At 34.5% G+C, this 17,873-nt stretch overlaps 1 protein-coding gene across 1 annotated transcript; it reads right to left on the bottom strand.

Annotated features, from left to right (window-relative positions):
• Positions 1-11,764: 11,764 nt before the first annotated feature.
• On the bottom strand, positions 11,765-14,924 carry LOC8260801 (disease resistance protein RPV1). The gene is made up of 4 exons (XM_048378848.1): positions 14,327-14,924; positions 13,642-14,141; positions 13,438-13,561; positions 11,765-12,314 (listed from the first exon to the last, which is right to left on the bottom strand). Exons 2-4 carry the CDS (start codon positions 14,124-14,126, stop codon positions 11,889-11,891), a joined length of 1,035 nt encoding a protein of 344 aa, XP_048234805.1. The 5' UTR covers positions 14,127-14,141; positions 14,327-14,924; the 3' UTR covers positions 11,765-11,888.
• Between the last annotated feature and the right edge of the window lie 2,949 nt (positions 14,925-17,873).

The raw sequence follows: 17,873 nt of genomic DNA, 5'->3' as shown, positions 1-17,873 counted from the left end.
TAATCGGAGATAAGGCCTGTGCAATATGAAAATGGCATGGTATTCCGAAGCTCTGGAATTGTTGTCTGAGAATAACTGGTGCTCATGAATAAGTTTAAGGAGATCTCCTGTCCATTGATATGGAGTTTTGAACCAGGTAAGGAATCTCCATGGATATGACTCCGAGTTTGCTTCATTGTTGAAGAAGTGTAAGAGATTCATAATGGGCACTTCTATAGCATGATGACAGACTATAGATAGGCACCATAGAAACCATAACTCACTTTCATGCTTTGGATGTTCAGGAGATAAGTGGTAAATCAGACACCAAGGGTAGTCTGGAAAGAAGAAGTTGGGTTGTATTGGGAGTGAGAAGGTTTGTTGAAAAGTTGCCAAATAATGGAACATCATGTTCCGGGCAAAGTCTGTGACTTGTTTGGTTGTAAGGTTGTTGGGAAGATCTGGTGGTGAAGGAGGTTGCAGGTTGGGTCTGGAAGATGAAGAAGCCATAAAGATTATGGGAAGATTTATTGTAGAGGTGAGAAGAACTATAGGCTGATTCTGAGGTTTGGAAAGTCTGGATAAGAAATCCGGGATTAGGTTTCTTATCCCTTTTATATGCTCAACCTTAAAGTCATACCTGCTGAACCATGATTTTAATCGCAATAGTTGGGGCTCAGGCAAGGTCTTCTGGTTGGATTCAAGAATCTTTGGGAAGGATGAGTTGTCCATCCGAACCAGGAAGTGCTGTCCAATCAGGAAGAATTCAAACTTTTTTATCCCGTATTTGACCGCCAAAATTTCCTTGTAGGTCGTGTGATAATATTTTTCTGAAGAGGAAAACTGACCCGATGCATATCCACATAATTATTCCTTGTTGTGGAGCTTTTCTAGGAGGATGGCCCCTCATGCATAGTCAGATGCATCTGTTTGGAGAATAAGTTCTCCTGCTGACGGGATTGTAAGAGGTGGCGGATTGTGAGCCAGCTCTTTTAATTTTTTGACAGCTGTTGTTTGTTCCGCTCCCCATAGAGGAGGGTTCTTCTTGAGCATCTTTGAGAGGTGGCTCGTGTAACTAGACAGGTGTGGAATGGCATCTCGAACATAGTTCAGGATTCCAAGGAACTGTTGAATTTGTTTTACTGATAAATTCTCTTCTGGAAAATTATCAAGTTCCTTTGTCAGGTGGGGACCATATGTGTATTGGCCATTCTTGAAATGCATTCCGAGAAATTCAATTTCTCGTTGGCCAATAGTGCTCTTCTTTTCTGACAGCATAATGCTATATTTCTGGATGATGGCAAGGAACTGTTGTAACAGTTGGTGATGGTCCTCTGCTGTTTCTGAGAATAGAAGGATGTCGTCGATGTAGATCAAAGAAGAGTAAAGGATAGGCCCAAAAATCTCAATCATTGTCTTCTGGAATTGAGATGGGGCCGTCTTGAGCCCAAAGGGCATAACAGTCCACTGGTATTAGGCATTAGGGATACAAAATGCAGTCTTGTATCTCTCTGTGGGCTGGATACCGAGTTGCCAAAAGCCCGCCTTTAGGTCAAATTTGGAATAGTATTGGGCCTTTTAGATGTGGACCTTGAGATTTTAGATCTGAGGGAGAGGAAATTTATTGTCTTGAAGGAAATGGTTTAAGGGCTTGTAGTCTATGACAAGCCTCTTCTTTCCTCGGATCCTTTCAGACCTTTTTTCCACATAAAAGGCTTGGCAAGCCCATTGTGAAGTAGAGGGTACAATTAGACATTGCTGTAACAGTGTTAGGCATTCTGATCGGGCAAGGGCTAGGTCTGTGGGAGACATTCCCATGTGTGTGGCTTTAGTAGGGTTAATGTCTTCATTAAGTTTGAAGGGGAGGCTGATATAGAATTGTGGATTTTTCCACAGAGGAAGAGGATGTTGAAAATGTGAATGAGATTCCGGACAGAACTGAAGGAATTTTTCTGTGTATGGAAGGAATGGAGGAATAGTATCCGTCACAGAAAATAGATTTGAAGTTTCAGTGTATGGCCGAAACTGTCTCTTGAACTTTATATCAGTTGGAAGAATTTGGAGCTTTTGAGCTTGGTGATAAACATCAAATCCTATCAAGATATCCTTGTTTGGAAGATCTGAACCAATGATGTGCGTCCATACAACGCAATCAGGAAAGAATTGTATTCCGATCTTCTGTCTTGTGATCAGAGTGGTTTTGAAGGTTTGACCATTGGCTGCCCTGAAGAACTGATCATGGGGCTTCCAATACTCTGATGGGAGAACCATTGGGTTCATCATGCTTCTTTGTGCTCCAGTATCAAAGAAAGCTATTACTGATACAGGCTTGGAGTATTTTGAGGATAGTATCTGTATGGGAATATATGGGACTGGAGGAGGTTTTGTAGTAAATTGAAAAGTTTCAGGAGGTGGAGAAGAAACAAAGAAAGAAGACAGTAGGGTTGGAGAGAGAGGATATTGTATTACATCTTCCAGAATACTCTCCTGACTTTCTTCATGCAGACCAATCATCAAGATTGGTATTTCACTATCGTCTGAGTCTGAAGAAGATTCTTGTGAGGACTCTGTGGAGTCTGAGAATTCCATTTCTAACCCAAATAAGCTTTCTGGGGTAAGATCTTCTTGCTCTGAAAGTAGAGATTCTATTTCCTCTTCAAAAGAGTCTGCAAGAGATAAAGACATGCTGACTTGTTGAATCATCTTTGCTGACTTTTCTGGATTCCTAGGATAATTTTTTGCATAGTGTCCCTTCCTTTTGCAGATGAAACATCTGTTAGACTTGTACCCCTGGTTCCGTTTTTTACGGAAGTATTTGAATCTCTTTGGGTTCTTTTCCCTGAACTTCTTGTTACTGCGCGTGTATTTCTGGAAATGATGTCTAGATTTCTTCTTATGATTTGTACAGACGCAGTTGGCGGCTTTGCACTTAATCTTGAGGTGGTTTTTGTTGCAAGCCTTTTGAACTATCAAGTCCCTTTGAGATAACCTTTTGAATAACTCTTGTTGATCACACAGTCTCTTAATGGAAGAGAGTGTGAATTGCCAGATTTCTCCAAGTGTAATAGAGGTGACTGGTCTCTTTGTAGCCGCAATCATATTGTTAACCTCAGGTTGTATTTCATCCGGCAGAGAGGTGATGAAGGTATACTTTAGCGTATCGTCACCATCATGTCCTCCAATGACATAGTAGAGCTTGGACATAGCCGAATAGTGCTTTTCCAGATCCTTCATTTTGAATGAACAGCATTTTCGATCAAAGAACTCTTGTTTCTGCTGTCTTATGACAAGGTCATAACTTCCAAGGAACTGGTTATGGAGGATCGTTACTGCTGCTGATGGAGTTGGCGAGTGACAAATTGAAGTCTAGTGTATTCAGTCGAAATCGAAACCAATCTCTTAAGCCCGGTAAACCTTGTGACAAATTCGAAAGACTTTTTTGAGTGTGGCCCTTCAAGGGTCATCCGAAGATCAATCCATGCCAAGAATTGGAAGCTTGTCCTTCCATTTTGATGGTGGTAGGTCATCAAAAGTGAACCAAGGTCCCGTATACTGGTTTTGACCTTGGGTTTGGAGCTCCAATGGGAGCAAAGAATGACTGAGCATCCTCATCTTCAGGTTTCACTATTTCTGGACTGGGATCAGTAGCAGAAGTGTTCATGAGAATCTCAGTGATGTCCGCCATCTCTGAATTATCTGAAGAGGATTCTGAATCATACGGACTGATGAGAGATTGCTCTGGAAGTTTGTCTTTAGAGGCTAGAGGAGGAGAGGTTTTCTTTTGCTGGGTTTCTGAGTTTTTTGGGTAAAGGTGAGAGAATGTGCCAAAGGGCTGATAAAGGGTTTCTTGTGGTTGTTCTGGTTGTGAAAGAAAAGGGAAAGAAGAAAAGTACGAAGGAGCAATAGCCGAAGAGGTTGAAGCTGCTGATATGAAAGTTGGAATCGCAGCAGACTGATTTTTTCGGAGATCATTTTTAATTTGATCTATCTGCTTCTTCAGCCGGGAAATCTCCTTTTGCTTTTGCAGAAAAGAGGGGGTGATCGGCTGAGGTATCCGGAGTTCTTCGTCCAAAGCTTGATACTTTGCTGTCAGGGATGAGTACAGTTGTAGGACTTCTTGTGAAAAAGTATCTAGCTTGTGATCTATGTTTTGAACCAAGTGTAGTGCTTGATCCAATTTTCCATCTATCTTCTTCAAATAAGTGTTTTGGACAATAGAATTAGATTTTTGCCAGTTGAGTACTTCTTCAGGGGGTGTTAGCGGCTCTAAGTTTCCAGAGGGTGAAATCCGTGTAGGAAGGATTTCAGATCTTTTGTTCTCTGTTTTTTCCAAGGGAGGAAAATCCTCTGGTTGTAACATGAAACATTCTTGAACCAAGGGTTGTACCGCTGATACAGGTGACAGAGATGAAGTAGGTCCAAAAGTTCGTGGCATTGTTATACTTGGCCCAACGTTTTGTACCTCCTGTACTAAACTGGACGGGTATCGGGTTTCCAGCCTATAAACCTTTGGATCTGACTGAATCTCCGTTCTGCAAGCTGCAGAAGGGGGTTTGCCATATTCAATGTTGAGTTGTGCCATAATTTCCTTGAACTCATCATAAGAAACGTCAATGACTGTTTTTCCTTCTTTGGCAAGAAACTCAATTGCCTCATCGAACATTGGCAGTGGCTTTTTATTTTTTCTCTGGGAACCATCTGGATCCCGATCATCTGGCTTAGGATGAATCTCTGAATAAGAAGTATCCAGAGACATTTTCTTTGGATTCTTCTGTGGATGCTGAAAGCGGGGTTCAGCATAATCCATATCATCATAACATAGGCATTCTGACTTGCACATTTCTGGGGCTACATCTCAGACAAAGTGTCCTCTGACTTGTGCAGCATAGATCTGGTTGCCAGATGCTTGAAAGGAGTGAATAGGGATCTTCTCCCTAGGCCGTGATACAGGTTGTATCATTGATGCTTGGAAAATTGATGGTGCTGAGGAAGATTCCTCAGTTCTTATAAAGACCGTCTTAACAGTCCCATCCTTTTGCTGAATAAAGAGGGGATCTGTGGCTTGTACTGGTTTTGATTGAGATGCTTGAAGCTTCTCATAATTTGTTACCCACTCAATAGGAATTAGTTTCTGTAGATCTTCCTTTTCAAGCTGTCGAGGAGCTTGAACTATTGTAGGGGTTTGACCAGAATCAGCCATGATGTACAAAGCATTAGATGAGGCTTGAAAGCCTGGGATCTGCAAGTTAAGTGCATGATCCTGCAATCGATAAACGATCTGATGGTGAAGAGTCGCTGAGAGAGCATTTTCAACTTGACTAGCTCCCGTGATTTGGACTTGTACTTTCAAGGCAGTGGATAGATAAGGATCACTCAGAGAGAGGTTAAAGTTTGGGAAGAAAGTCAAAACAACACTACCAGTGTTAAGTGTTGTGACTATTGTCCCAATCACTGCATGCTCGTACTTGAGATAACGAGTGTCCAGAAGCGATATCCGTGCTGTAACAAGCAATCTCATCCTTCCATGATAGGAAAGAACCAGTCGCACAGCTCCAAGATGGAGATGAGAGTAGCCTTGTTTCCGCCACTGTTCTATGAAAGAGGTGGGAATTTCTAAAGTAACATACTGCTCTTGAGAAGTAGCAGTAAGTGAACACTGAGAAAGTGAGGAAGATTGAACATATTCTTTTATGGTGAGGGGTTTTTTGTGGATGATTTGGTTAAAGGTTTTTCTGACAAAGTTCTGTTTCTTGAATATGTTGTAAGGGTTGATGATAGGTACCAAAGTATCTTCTATCTGTACATTATCAGGGATATGGGAGATCTCAACAAGATGGTCTATCTTGTTAGATATGGTTTTCTTACAAGAGGGAGATAATTGAAGAGTAGAAGTATGCGAGGTAATTTCTGTAGACATGGTGTTTAGGGTTTCTCTTCTTCTATCACCAAGGCTCTGATACCAAATGGTAGCCGAGAGCTGTTCATGGTATAATCCTCATGCTGTAAACTCAAAGCATGGACAGATCCTCAAGTTAAGATACAAGCTGCCTCTTGCCGACACAAGTGGCCTCTTGCCATGGGGGTCTTTCTACTCTTTTGGATCTTTAGATAGCTGATTCAAATACTTCCGTAAAAAACGGAACCAGGGGTACAAGAAATCTGGACATCATTTCCAGAAATACACGCGCAGCAACAAGAAGTTCAGGAAAAATAACCCAAAGAGATTCAAATACTTCTGTAAAGTTCTTTGATCGAAAATGCTGTTCATTCAAAATGAATGAGTGTTTTTCCAGATCCTTCATTTTGAATGAACAGCATTTTCGATTAAAGAACTTTTGTTTCTGCTGTCTTATGACAACTGATAAACAGTGCAAGCCTAACTGGAATTCAACTTAAATTAAATATTTTTAAAATTTTTCTTAATATTTTAATATTTAAAAATTTATTAATATAATAATATAAAAATTATTTTAAAGATATTAATTAATTAATTTTAGTATTATATAAATTAATACTATCAATAAAATTGATATATTATTATTTTTTAGAATTAGAAACTGTTGTATAATTTAATATATAATTCTCTAAAATTAAAATTATTATCTAATTAGTATACTAATTTATTAGTTAATATAATATTAAGATATAATTAATACTATTTCTTTATAATAAAATTAAAATTACTATCTAGTTGAAAAATTAACTTATTAGTTAATATAATTAATATACTATTCTTAAAAATAAAAAAATTATTTATAAAAATATAACTTATTAGTTAATAAATTAATATAAAAAATTATAAAATGGCACATAAATTTAAATCTCACATGTAAAATATAAATATATATATTTTACAAATTTATATATATATGTGTGTGTGTGCGTGCGCGTGCGCGCGAACATGCAAGAAAGAAATTGAATATAATGGAATGAAAGATTCATCTCCATTGTATAAAATATTTAATCTTTCAAACAAGGTTAAGAATAGGAAATTTAACCTTATTATAAATATAATAGAATGCATTTATCTCGTTGTTATATGTATTTCTATAGAGTTATATACGATATCAAATTCTCTAAAACTAATATATGGCATAATGCTATCTAATAGAATATATAATTATAATTGATTGCTCCATCAATATGATTAATAATTGCTAGAAAAATACATGGCATAATTCTCTGTCAATATTACAATTTGGATCTTTGATACTTTCTTAGATTTTAGCTGGACTTTTTGTAATTGTACATCTTATACTATTTTGGGCCTAAAAACCCTTTAACGCCAATATTCCTTTTATATTAATAAAAAAAAGTTATCTAAAATATTTAAATTTAATGATTATTTAAAAAATTTAAATTTGAATTTATTAATTAAAGAGTGATCCAAACAATAAATTTGAAATATAAGATTTCAAATTCTTTATACTATTCAAACAATAATTGTTGGATTTCTAATTTTATATTTGAAATATGAAATTTTATAAATTTTAAATCTAAATTCATGCATCCAAACATACTTAGGAATTTATTTTATTTGAAATCTAAATTCATGCATCCAAACATACTTAGGAATTTATTTTATTTGAGATTAATACATGAGAGAAAAAATAAAATAAATATGATAAAATTAAAAGTGTGATATTTTGATATTATAAAATACATTAATAAACTAATATGGAAATCATTTAGAAATTCTATCTATTTTACTAAAATTTAGTTTAGCTACAACCAATTTTACATAAATTTAAATCTGTAAAATTTTAAATTAATTTTTATTTTATTTAAACGTAAATTTTAAATTTTTAAATAAATTTTATAAATTTTTACAGATTTTATGAGCTGTGTCTAAACTATTTTGGTACGTTGACTTTTATTTTTTCTTTTTCTTTTAATATAATCAAGTTGCTTTAACGGTTATTTTTTTATGGTTCATTTTAATGTTTTCTGTTAGTAGATTTTTCCAGTTTTGATGCTAATAAATCAATTTTTGCTTCTCTTTCCTCTCTACTTTTTCCAACCATTAGTTCCTCTAATTGTTATTCTACAATTTCGATAGCAAGCTTCAAATATCAAAATTCATATTTTAAAAAAAATCTTAATTACTAATTAAATTCTGAATTATATATTTTTAGTATTCAATTATTTCAGATTTTATAAAATTATAAAAATTATCATTCAACGTGTTTTTAAAAATAACAGAAATATCAATATTTATTTTTAAAATTTTAATACAATTGATAAAATTATAAAAAAATATAAAATTCAAGATTTAATTAGTAATTATACTAAAAAATAACTAAATCTTCTAGCTGCACTTTTTTCATCCTCTCATTTTATGGACATTATTAGTACATTAAGTATTTAAACATTTGAAGCAGTAATTGAAAAAAAAATTAAGAAAAGATAAAAATTAGTTGAGTTCTTTTATTTGAGTCTTTATTTTCATAATTATAAATTAATATTATATTTATCATAATAGTTTATATATTTTTACATGCATTCAGCAAAGTCCCCAATAATTGTTTTCTAATGTCAACCTATTATCATCAAAAGATATAAAATATAAAGAGGACACAAGGTTTATATCTTTGTGTTGTGAGCAAGAACCAAAATTCCTCCATGTTATCAACTCTCTCTCTCTCTCTCCTTTTCTCTGTTCATTATTAAAATACTTGATTCATGTGCTGCAATCAAAATCCCCAGTATGATGATAACAATAACTTCACATTTGTGACTTTTATGTATCCCTTATCTGATGATATTTGAATTAAAATTACCTTTTCTGACAAGAAAAGGAAAAAAAAAAGAATAAAATTGCATGCATATGTGTTATTTCTGGTTGATAACACATAGCTGATAAACATCTCAGATATTGGCCTAGTTTTACAACAAGAAAGCCTTGTGAAATATTCTGTGCATTCTGGAATAACATGATATATCTATTGGACTAAAGATTGCATTTGGAACTGGCTAACTTTTCTCAACTTTTATACAAGCCATCATTTACATCTAGATATTGTTATTGTGATTCTCATTTGGTGACTGTATAGTGTGGTTCCAAACTATTATAAAGCCAGAATTCTTCCAGAAGCTTAAAATAAGGGGATCTGGTGAATCTGCCAGTAGAAGTTGTTGTTTCTCGTAGGTGTATCAATTCCTCAAATTTGAATGAAGAAGACCCAGAACCGCGTGATTCTGAGTCAAGGCGAAGGTCAAACTGCTTGGCAAACAGCCAATCAGACGATCTCCATGGATCTTTCAGTAAATAGCGTAACATTGAAAGAGGAAATGCTGGGAAAGATGTGAGAAATAGAGCATTGGATGATGACATGCCTGATGTAAATCCTAGGGAACCATCTGGTAGTCATGAAGGTTTCTCTAAATCTGATGGCCAATCTGAAGGATCCTTCCTTAATAGTAAAGGAAATTGGTTGGCTATCCAGAGGTAGTTGTTGTTGTTGGAGAGACAACAAGCTCGTCTCATGAATATGCTGCAGGTATTTTATAAACTTTAGCATTAAGGAAATTGCTCTCATGCATGGTTCTTTACTGATGACTGCTGCACATTATAGGATTTCATGGGTGGGTCTCATGATAGCATGGTAACTTTGGAAAACTGAGTTAGAGGTCTCGAGAGAATCGTTGAAGACATGGCACGTGATTTGTCAATAGCATCAGGCCGGAGCAGGATCCTATTTGGACATCTTGGAGTAATGCAATGGATGCCCGTAAAATGGGAGATATGGATACAGCTTATGCTGAAGTCACATCGACTGGGGATGATTTTCTCCTTGTAAGGCTTATCGACAGATCAGGTCCTGTGGTTGATCAGCTTTGAAATGAGACAGCACGCAAGGTGTTGGATGCTATTGTGCAATTTCTACTGGAGCAGAACTGGTTTGATATCTGTTTGTTCTGGATTCATCAGGTAAGTATTTTCTAAACCGAACAAATGATGCTAGCTGAATGAATTATATGTGTTTGGTATCTTGCACATATTCTTGCAAAGCCAGTGTTCTCTGCAGTTTGCTATTGCATAACCTCCTGGTAGCAGACAAAATGAGAGAGAGAGTGTGTTGTCATTCTCTAAGCCTTAATCTTGACATATGTTAAGTTCTAAAGTAACATATGTTTTATGAAAACGTTGCTGACGTAAAATAATCCTTTTTTGAAGTTAATGGAGTAGTGCCCTATCCATTTAGAGCAAGCATGGGTATGGCAAAACGCGCCATACCCACCCCCAAACCAGTTGCTGTATTTGGATGCTATGAAAAAATGCTGAGACGTGAAACAAAGGATGAGGGGAAAGCTTTGCTGGAAAATGATTTTTGATGTTTTGGCTTTTGTTCACTTTGCTACCAAATGAGCCCTAGTCACAGATCAGAGTGTCTAGTTACTGTACTTACTATTTGTATTTTAGGGCAGAGTTACCATCCATAAATTACTCATACTGCGGCTAAGTACAGATATAGATCTTAAATTGATCAGAGTTATAATATAATTGCTTCTTGTTCTCCAGCTGGTAGAAATAGTGCTGGAAAACGGACCTGATGTCTTCGGAATTCCCATGGAATTGAAGAAAGAGCTTCTATTGAATTTACATGAAGCTTCTACAGCAACAGATCCGCCTGAAGACTGGGAAGGTGCAGCACCTGATCAACTTCTGATGCAGTCAGCTTCTGCCTGGAGAATCTAACTACAACAGTTTGACAGTAATTATTTAGATTATCCATTGATGCTATTCTGAATTCTGTAGAAACGTTTTAACTGGGTGATAAAGGTATAATACACCTCAATTTGACAATGGAAATGTAAATGAAGAGAGTTCTTGAAACACATGCGAGCCAGTTTTTGCATTTTAATGGATTTAGTGAAGATAGAGCTCAATTTTCTTTTCTTTTCTAGTTTTTTTTTTTTTTTAAAAAGGACTTTTCTAGCGAATTCTGTTGGAAATACTGCAAGCTGAATGTATGGTAAGCTTTTCGACTGTGTCGTGGTCTCAGCCAGATGAAAAGGAGTAATAATTCTGGGAGAAAATATGATAGAATACCAATACGAGTAAAATTAGATGGGATATTTGCACCACGCATAAACGAGTATTATATATTAGTGGCTTAAAATTGAAGTGCTTTACAGAAAAATGATATGCTTCATTCATCAAAACTCAGTTAAAATTATAGACAGATCTGAAGTCAAAGTCATCACTGCCAGGGATTTTACAGGAAAAGAATTGTGATCTTCATAGTAAGCTTCCTTGCACGTAGCTATGAATTGCTGCCAGAGCAGCAAGATGCACACTCGCATCCCTACTGTCACACCGTGGAGCTCAAATCCAAAAATTTTTGCCGAGAGTACTAAAACAAAACTTACGTGACACTACCCTTTGACAAGATTGCTGCGGTTCAACAAAACTTGGTTTGTGCTTTGAATTAATATTAAGAAATGATACTTGTAGTAATATCCTCTAGAGCATTGTAACCTTTTCATGGAAGTGTGGAGACACAGAATAGAACTCCATCTCTGGTTCTGACTAAAATTAAGTCCTTCCAGGATTACTTCATCATGAATCTGCTTTTACAAATTAAGTTAATTTTGTTCAAAGCCGCTAAGATAGCTTATAAACTGACATTTCATTTTCTTGGTGCAATATGAATGTAGCAATGCAAAAGTCTCCAAAGTCATGCAGGAATTGAGTAGTCTATATCTAGTTTAGAAACCAAATCGACATTATTGATGGACACATTATGACCTTATGGTTCATCAAACTAATTTGCAAGCAAGCTTATAGGAAGTCGATTCATTTTAGCACAGATAGTTTAGCCAAAGGATGATTAAAAACTTAAGCATTTTGCGGTTACAAAAAAAAAAATACAAAGATGATTCTGTCAAGGATCTATTGGACTAATTCAGGGATCTCTTTGTCGAGGCGACACCACTGAGTACTTCTTTACAAGTTTGGAAATGAGGAGACAAATGCAAAAGAGGGACATTGTTAGAGTCATTGTTATGGGATTTTTCATATTCTGGCGAGCATAGATATATCCTATGGTAGAATGGAAGCATTGCCATATTGCAGCAACTAATCCAAAGTATTCCACAGTGGTTCCAAACAGCTTGTTTTGGGGGTTATAGCTGTAAAACCATGGCAACAATCCCCTTCTCTCCCAATTGACTTGTTCCTTTTGGGCCTTGAAAGCGAGCTCAACCATACATATGAGCAAGCCTGCAATAGCCATCACCATACCCAGTAAGGCATGGTCTAGCTGTTCAAAGAGAGCAGATAAACCCTCTATAACTAAGCTGGCGAACAGAGAAAGCCACTCCTCATTTTCCTGAAAAAAAAAGTTTATAATATAAAGATATTACTCAATTATTCACAAGGGAACAAGTGACAGAGATCTCATAGAAAAATCAAAGAGATTTGAGTTCTGACCATGAAGACAAGCAACCTACAATGTAATTTCAATCATAGCTTATCATTTTGTAACCAATTAGCATACACTCAATGATATCAGAGTTGTCTCCAAGCCTACTAGATTATAAATTTGAACCAAACTGAAAATTAACTGAATTTAAGAAACCTTGTAAGTTTATGAATATTTATATTAATGTTGTGGTTGATTGAAATCTATAAAATTTATAAAATTTATTTGTAAATCTAAAGTTTATAGATTTTAATTAAAATAGAAGTTAATTTAAAATTCTATATAATTAAATTTATGAAATTGGTTGGAATTAAACTAAATTCTAACAAAATAGATAGAATTTCTAAATAAAATAATTTCACATTAGCAAGTCAATATATTCCATAACACCAGAATATTTCTTTTCATTTTATTTTATTTCTTATGTCTTCTCTCAAATAAAATGAATTTCTTAATAGATTTCAACCAAATATAGCATAAAAGACTTTCTAGACTACTCCATTAAAGACAATAGATAAATGTAGCAACAAATTGTCAAATAGGAAGGAACCCCCAAAACTTCTAATGGCATTCCAACACAATGTTTCAGAGATCAATAAATTTCTTCTACATGATATTCCGCCAAACGCGCACAACTGCTCATGTATATAACTCTCCGTGTAAATACTCAAGTTTAAACAAGCATATCACATCCACTCCATGGCTAGTCACTAAGTACATGTATCTTCTGAAAATTTTATGTTGTGTTGATATATTAATTTCATTGGCAAGAGCAACAAAAACCTCCTTAAAGTTAAATATATCTACAATAGAGCCCTGTCATATGCTTTGCAAGCATATATTAGATGCCACTCCATCTAGTCCCTCTTTTTGTGACCCTTCCCACTAGATTTCTAAAATTTGCAATAAGTGACGGTCAATATTTAGTTCAACACTACTCCAGCAACAGTAAGCTTGCCTGTTATCCATCATCAATATCATTGCACCAAATTCAATTAATACAATGACAAGGAAACTCAATTTTACTTACTAATTCCTCCATAAGTACTCTGGATGATTCTGTTGCAATCAGTCCCTGAGTAACACCTGATGTCTCAAGATTCAGCTTCTGCAGCACATCGTTGACAATCTCATCGATAAGTTTTACATCAGACCTGCCATAGTAATTAGTCAGAACGATCCACAAAGAACATCAACATGTGAAAATCATCAAACCAATTGCTCCAATATTTACCCGATTGTGCCTGAAACCCATCCTGATAAACTAGCTGCTTCTGGAAGAGCAGCTTTCCATTTTTCCACCCTGTCCGTGTCAGGAACTGTCTCTATAAGTCTCTTAAATTCATTTCCAAACTCACCAGATAGCTCTTTTACATGGGATCGATCTACGCCATAGAAAACTGGTATAATAATTTGCCTATGTGTACTCCTACACTGAGTCATCTTCACAAGTTCATCCAAGCACCACGGTGAAGATGCATACTTTTGTGTAAATACAGTTATACCCATTGACGAATCCTCAATTGCTTGCAGAAGGAATGGTGAAATCTCCTTGCCTCTCAACAGTGCATCGTCAATAAATGTTAAGATTCCTTTCGTTGTCAAGGCTTTATAAAGATGACTAACAAAATTACTCCGGGTATCCACACCTCTGTAATTAATAAATACATCATACCTCTTCTTCTCCAATCCAGGTACTATGGAAGAGGAAGCAGCCATAGTTGAGAAGATCACCTACAGGATAAGTTCAGTAAGATATAAGAAACCATATGTTACAGTTCAATGGTATTCTTGAAACTGTCAAAACGATAGTGAAGTTCACAATTTTTTATATCTCCTTACAGATCTTTAGCTGCTTACATATGACCAAGAGTCCCACAAGTTCAGTTTTGGCATAAACAATGAAGGATAACACTCACCGAAAGTAGCAGCAGATGCGAGGATTGCGAAATGCAGCAGGCTAGCAGCAGTATTTCCGGTAAGAACAAGCTCAAATCTCTGTACGGAAAATATGTTAGATTCCTCTTTTAATGGCAAGCAGGAGAAACAGAGAGGCAATTACGACTCCTTGGAGTCGAAAGTAATGTAATAAAATAAGGGAAAAGGACTACAGTTGAGGGGTCCAGCTGGCACTTTTTCCGTGAAGGATACCTAAACCTTAATTTCTTGGCGGTAAATTTCCCTCCACTGCCATAATTTTCCTTCCTCTCATGCCACGTCAGCCTCTAACTGTTAAGTTGACGGCCCCACTCATCCACCTCAGCCAATATAACATCAGTTTGGGCTGGGTATGACTGAAGAGTCTGAACAAGCCAATTTTGTAACGTATTGTTCCCGCAAATTATAACATGAACCTGGATCCATGTAGGTTTATGGATCCAGGGTCTATGCAGTGCCGTTTTGTTATTTTAAAAGTTAGTATCACACGTATGGAGTTTTAATTATTTATTTTATGATTAAAGCTTTAATACCTCGATTTTTGTATTTTCATAATAGAAAATTTCCATCTGTAGCTCTTTTATTTCTATTTCTTTTTGTTTATAGCTTGTTTTTTTTTTTCTTGATTCGTCCTTTTTGTTTTTTTTTTCTTTTTTCCTCCTTCGTTGAAATCATCTCTTTCTTTTGGACAAACTTTTATTTGTAAAATTTCTTTTCTGCTGCAATTATTTATTAATGCATAAAAATATATTTTTCTATTTTTCATTGTTAGATTGAATGAACTTTTGGAGAATGGAGAACAATTTACAGAAGAGTAATGTACAAATAATATCAGTAGATGAATCACTAATTGAAAGTACTGTTTCATATAGGAAGTCAGGTAAAATTATTTTGCTGTTTGGCATTTTTTTAAAGATAAATGTTCATTATGTGCTACGTAAAAACTCATTATTTCGAGTTACAATGTTCATATACTGTTGTTACAATGTTCATTATTTTTGTTTGCAGTTGATTGTGTACCTAATTCTTCTGGTGATAAATTATTAGGAATATCTGTGAAGTCTGCTGATGAAGCTTATTGTTTATATAATGATTGTGCATTTTGAATTGGTTTTGGTGTGAGAAAGAGTAAGCAAAGGTATGGAGCAGATGGCAAATCATTAACAATGACAAGATTTGTTTGTTCAAAGGCTCGTATAAAGAAAAAGGTAGGCAAGGAAAATAAATGTTTCTCAAAACTTGATATCCGTACCGGTTGTGAAGCTCTCATAGAGTTCTATATTAATGAAGGAATTTGGACTGTAAGCAAACATCAAAAAGAGCATAATCATGATTTATGTCCACTTAGTAAAATCCACATTATTCGTTCTCATAGACGAATTACAAAAAACCAGCTTGATTATCTTAATGATTTAAAAAGAAGTGGAGTTGAAGTGGCTGATGGGATTAGATTGTTGAAAAACCAATCAGGAGGATCACCATTGGTTGGATTTACAGCAAGGGATGTTTATAATCGTTTAGCGTTGCAAAATATGAACAAATTGGATGGTAGTGATTTAAATGCTTTGATTGAAATTTTCAGAAAGAACAATCTAATGAAAAGGATTTTTTTTTTTTTTGATTTTGAAGTTGATAATGAAACAAGATTATGCAGCTTCTTTTGGAGAGATGGGAAAATGGAACAAGATTATGAGTTGTTTGGAGATCTATTAGTGCATGATATTACATATCGTTCTAACATATATGATATGATTGGTGGTCCTTTTTGTAGGCATTAACCATCATTACTTATTAATTTTATTTCATATTATGTTCATTCTAGTCTCTTATAAGGTTCATGACTAATATCTCTAATGTTCATATGTTTAATATATCTTATAAATATTTAATATTCATTTTGATTGTTGTAATCATCATGAACATTTGATATCATTATAGTAAAATATGTGATATTATTTTTTTTGTAGGTATAGGTCATCATTGTATGAATATTATATTTGGATGTGGTTTTTTATTGAATGAGAGAATCGAGTCCTTCGTTTGGTTTTTCAACACTTTTTAAAGATCTATAGAAGGGGAACATCCACAAACAATGATAGACTAATCTTTTGCCATGGCTGCTGCAATTGCTCAAGTATTCCTAACTCATGCCATAGTCTTTATATATGGCATATAAGAGATAATTCAAAGAAAATTATTAAATCCTAAGAAGTCAGAAAGGGTTTGTAGATTTGTTCAACTTTTTGTTGAAATATACAGATACGAAGGCTGAGTTTAAGTTTCTATTAAACCAAGTACGTAATTTTTCTTTATGTTCATTCATATGCACTAAAATATTTTTTTAAAGATATATAATGTTCATTTAATTAAATATTATATATTAATTTTGTTTGCCTTAAATATTCATTAGCTGTAAAATTAATATTCATTTTGATTAATGTTTATGCTAATATTTTTTTTTTTGATTTTTCATTAGTGTTTATCTTAATGTTCATTATCTAGTACTGGAATGCATATTGTTTATATCTAAAATGTTCATTAATATTTCCGCATGCAGATTGGTTACAGAATTTCATCTTCACAATAACCCTTGCATAGAAAAGCTATACAAGTCTAAAGATAAATGGTGCCCTGCTTTTAGTAAAGACTATTTTTCAGGTAATGCTTTATCATTGCAAAGGAGTGAGACAACAAATAATTATGTGTCTAGAAGACTTTTTAGGACTGCCGGTCTTTATGACTTTTATAATTCATTTCTTGAGAATATCATTCCCAGGTCCATCCTTCCTGCTTCTGCCATAACTTCTCCATATAGTATACTTGCTATTTTCTTCAATGCAGCAGCAACTTTGATCACAGACTTATGTGGAAAAGTTTCTGTTAATGAATATTTATTCTATAACACATGAACGCTATCATATCTAAATAATGAACATTTATCTTTCTGACATTATCTGCAGTTTATGTCGATTCTTGACCAATGTTATCATCAACAACAACATTATCTTTCACCTTTTCTTTTTTCAAAGACTTTTTCAAGGCTCTTTCAACCTTTCTTTGTCCGAAAGAGCCTTCTTCCATTTTCTTTTTCACTCTTTTTAAAACAACTTTTTATCTCAATTCAACAGTATTGGAAATTTTCTATCAACATCTCTTCCTTTGAATTCTACTTTATCTAGGTAAGATAGTTGTTTATTGAAAAAATAATACAAAGAATATATATTATTATACTAATGAACATTTAACATCTTGTAATGAAAATTAAGCAGATATGATATAAGTATTTTTTTGATAGATAAATGAACATGAAAGATAGTGTGTATGCACATTGCAGAACATGTTAATGATATTTATGAGTGTTAATGAACATTCAAACATTATAAATATAAATATTATCAGAATACAATAAAATATAAGCTAATGAATATTTTTTTAATTGATAAATGAATATGAAAGACAGTGTGTATGCATATTTTAAGAACATATTAATGAATATTTATGGAGGTGTTGATGAACATTCAAACATTT

Source organism: Ricinus communis, chromosome 9 (assembly GCF_019578655.1).
Source record: "Ricinus communis isolate WT05 ecotype wild-type chromosome 9, ASM1957865v1, whole genome shotgun sequence".
Lineage (NCBI taxonomy): Eukaryota > Viridiplantae > Streptophyta > Magnoliopsida > Malpighiales > Euphorbiaceae > Ricinus > Ricinus communis.
Note: the sequence above shows the minus strand (reverse complement) of the source record. Positions and strands in the feature narration are given on the sequence as shown.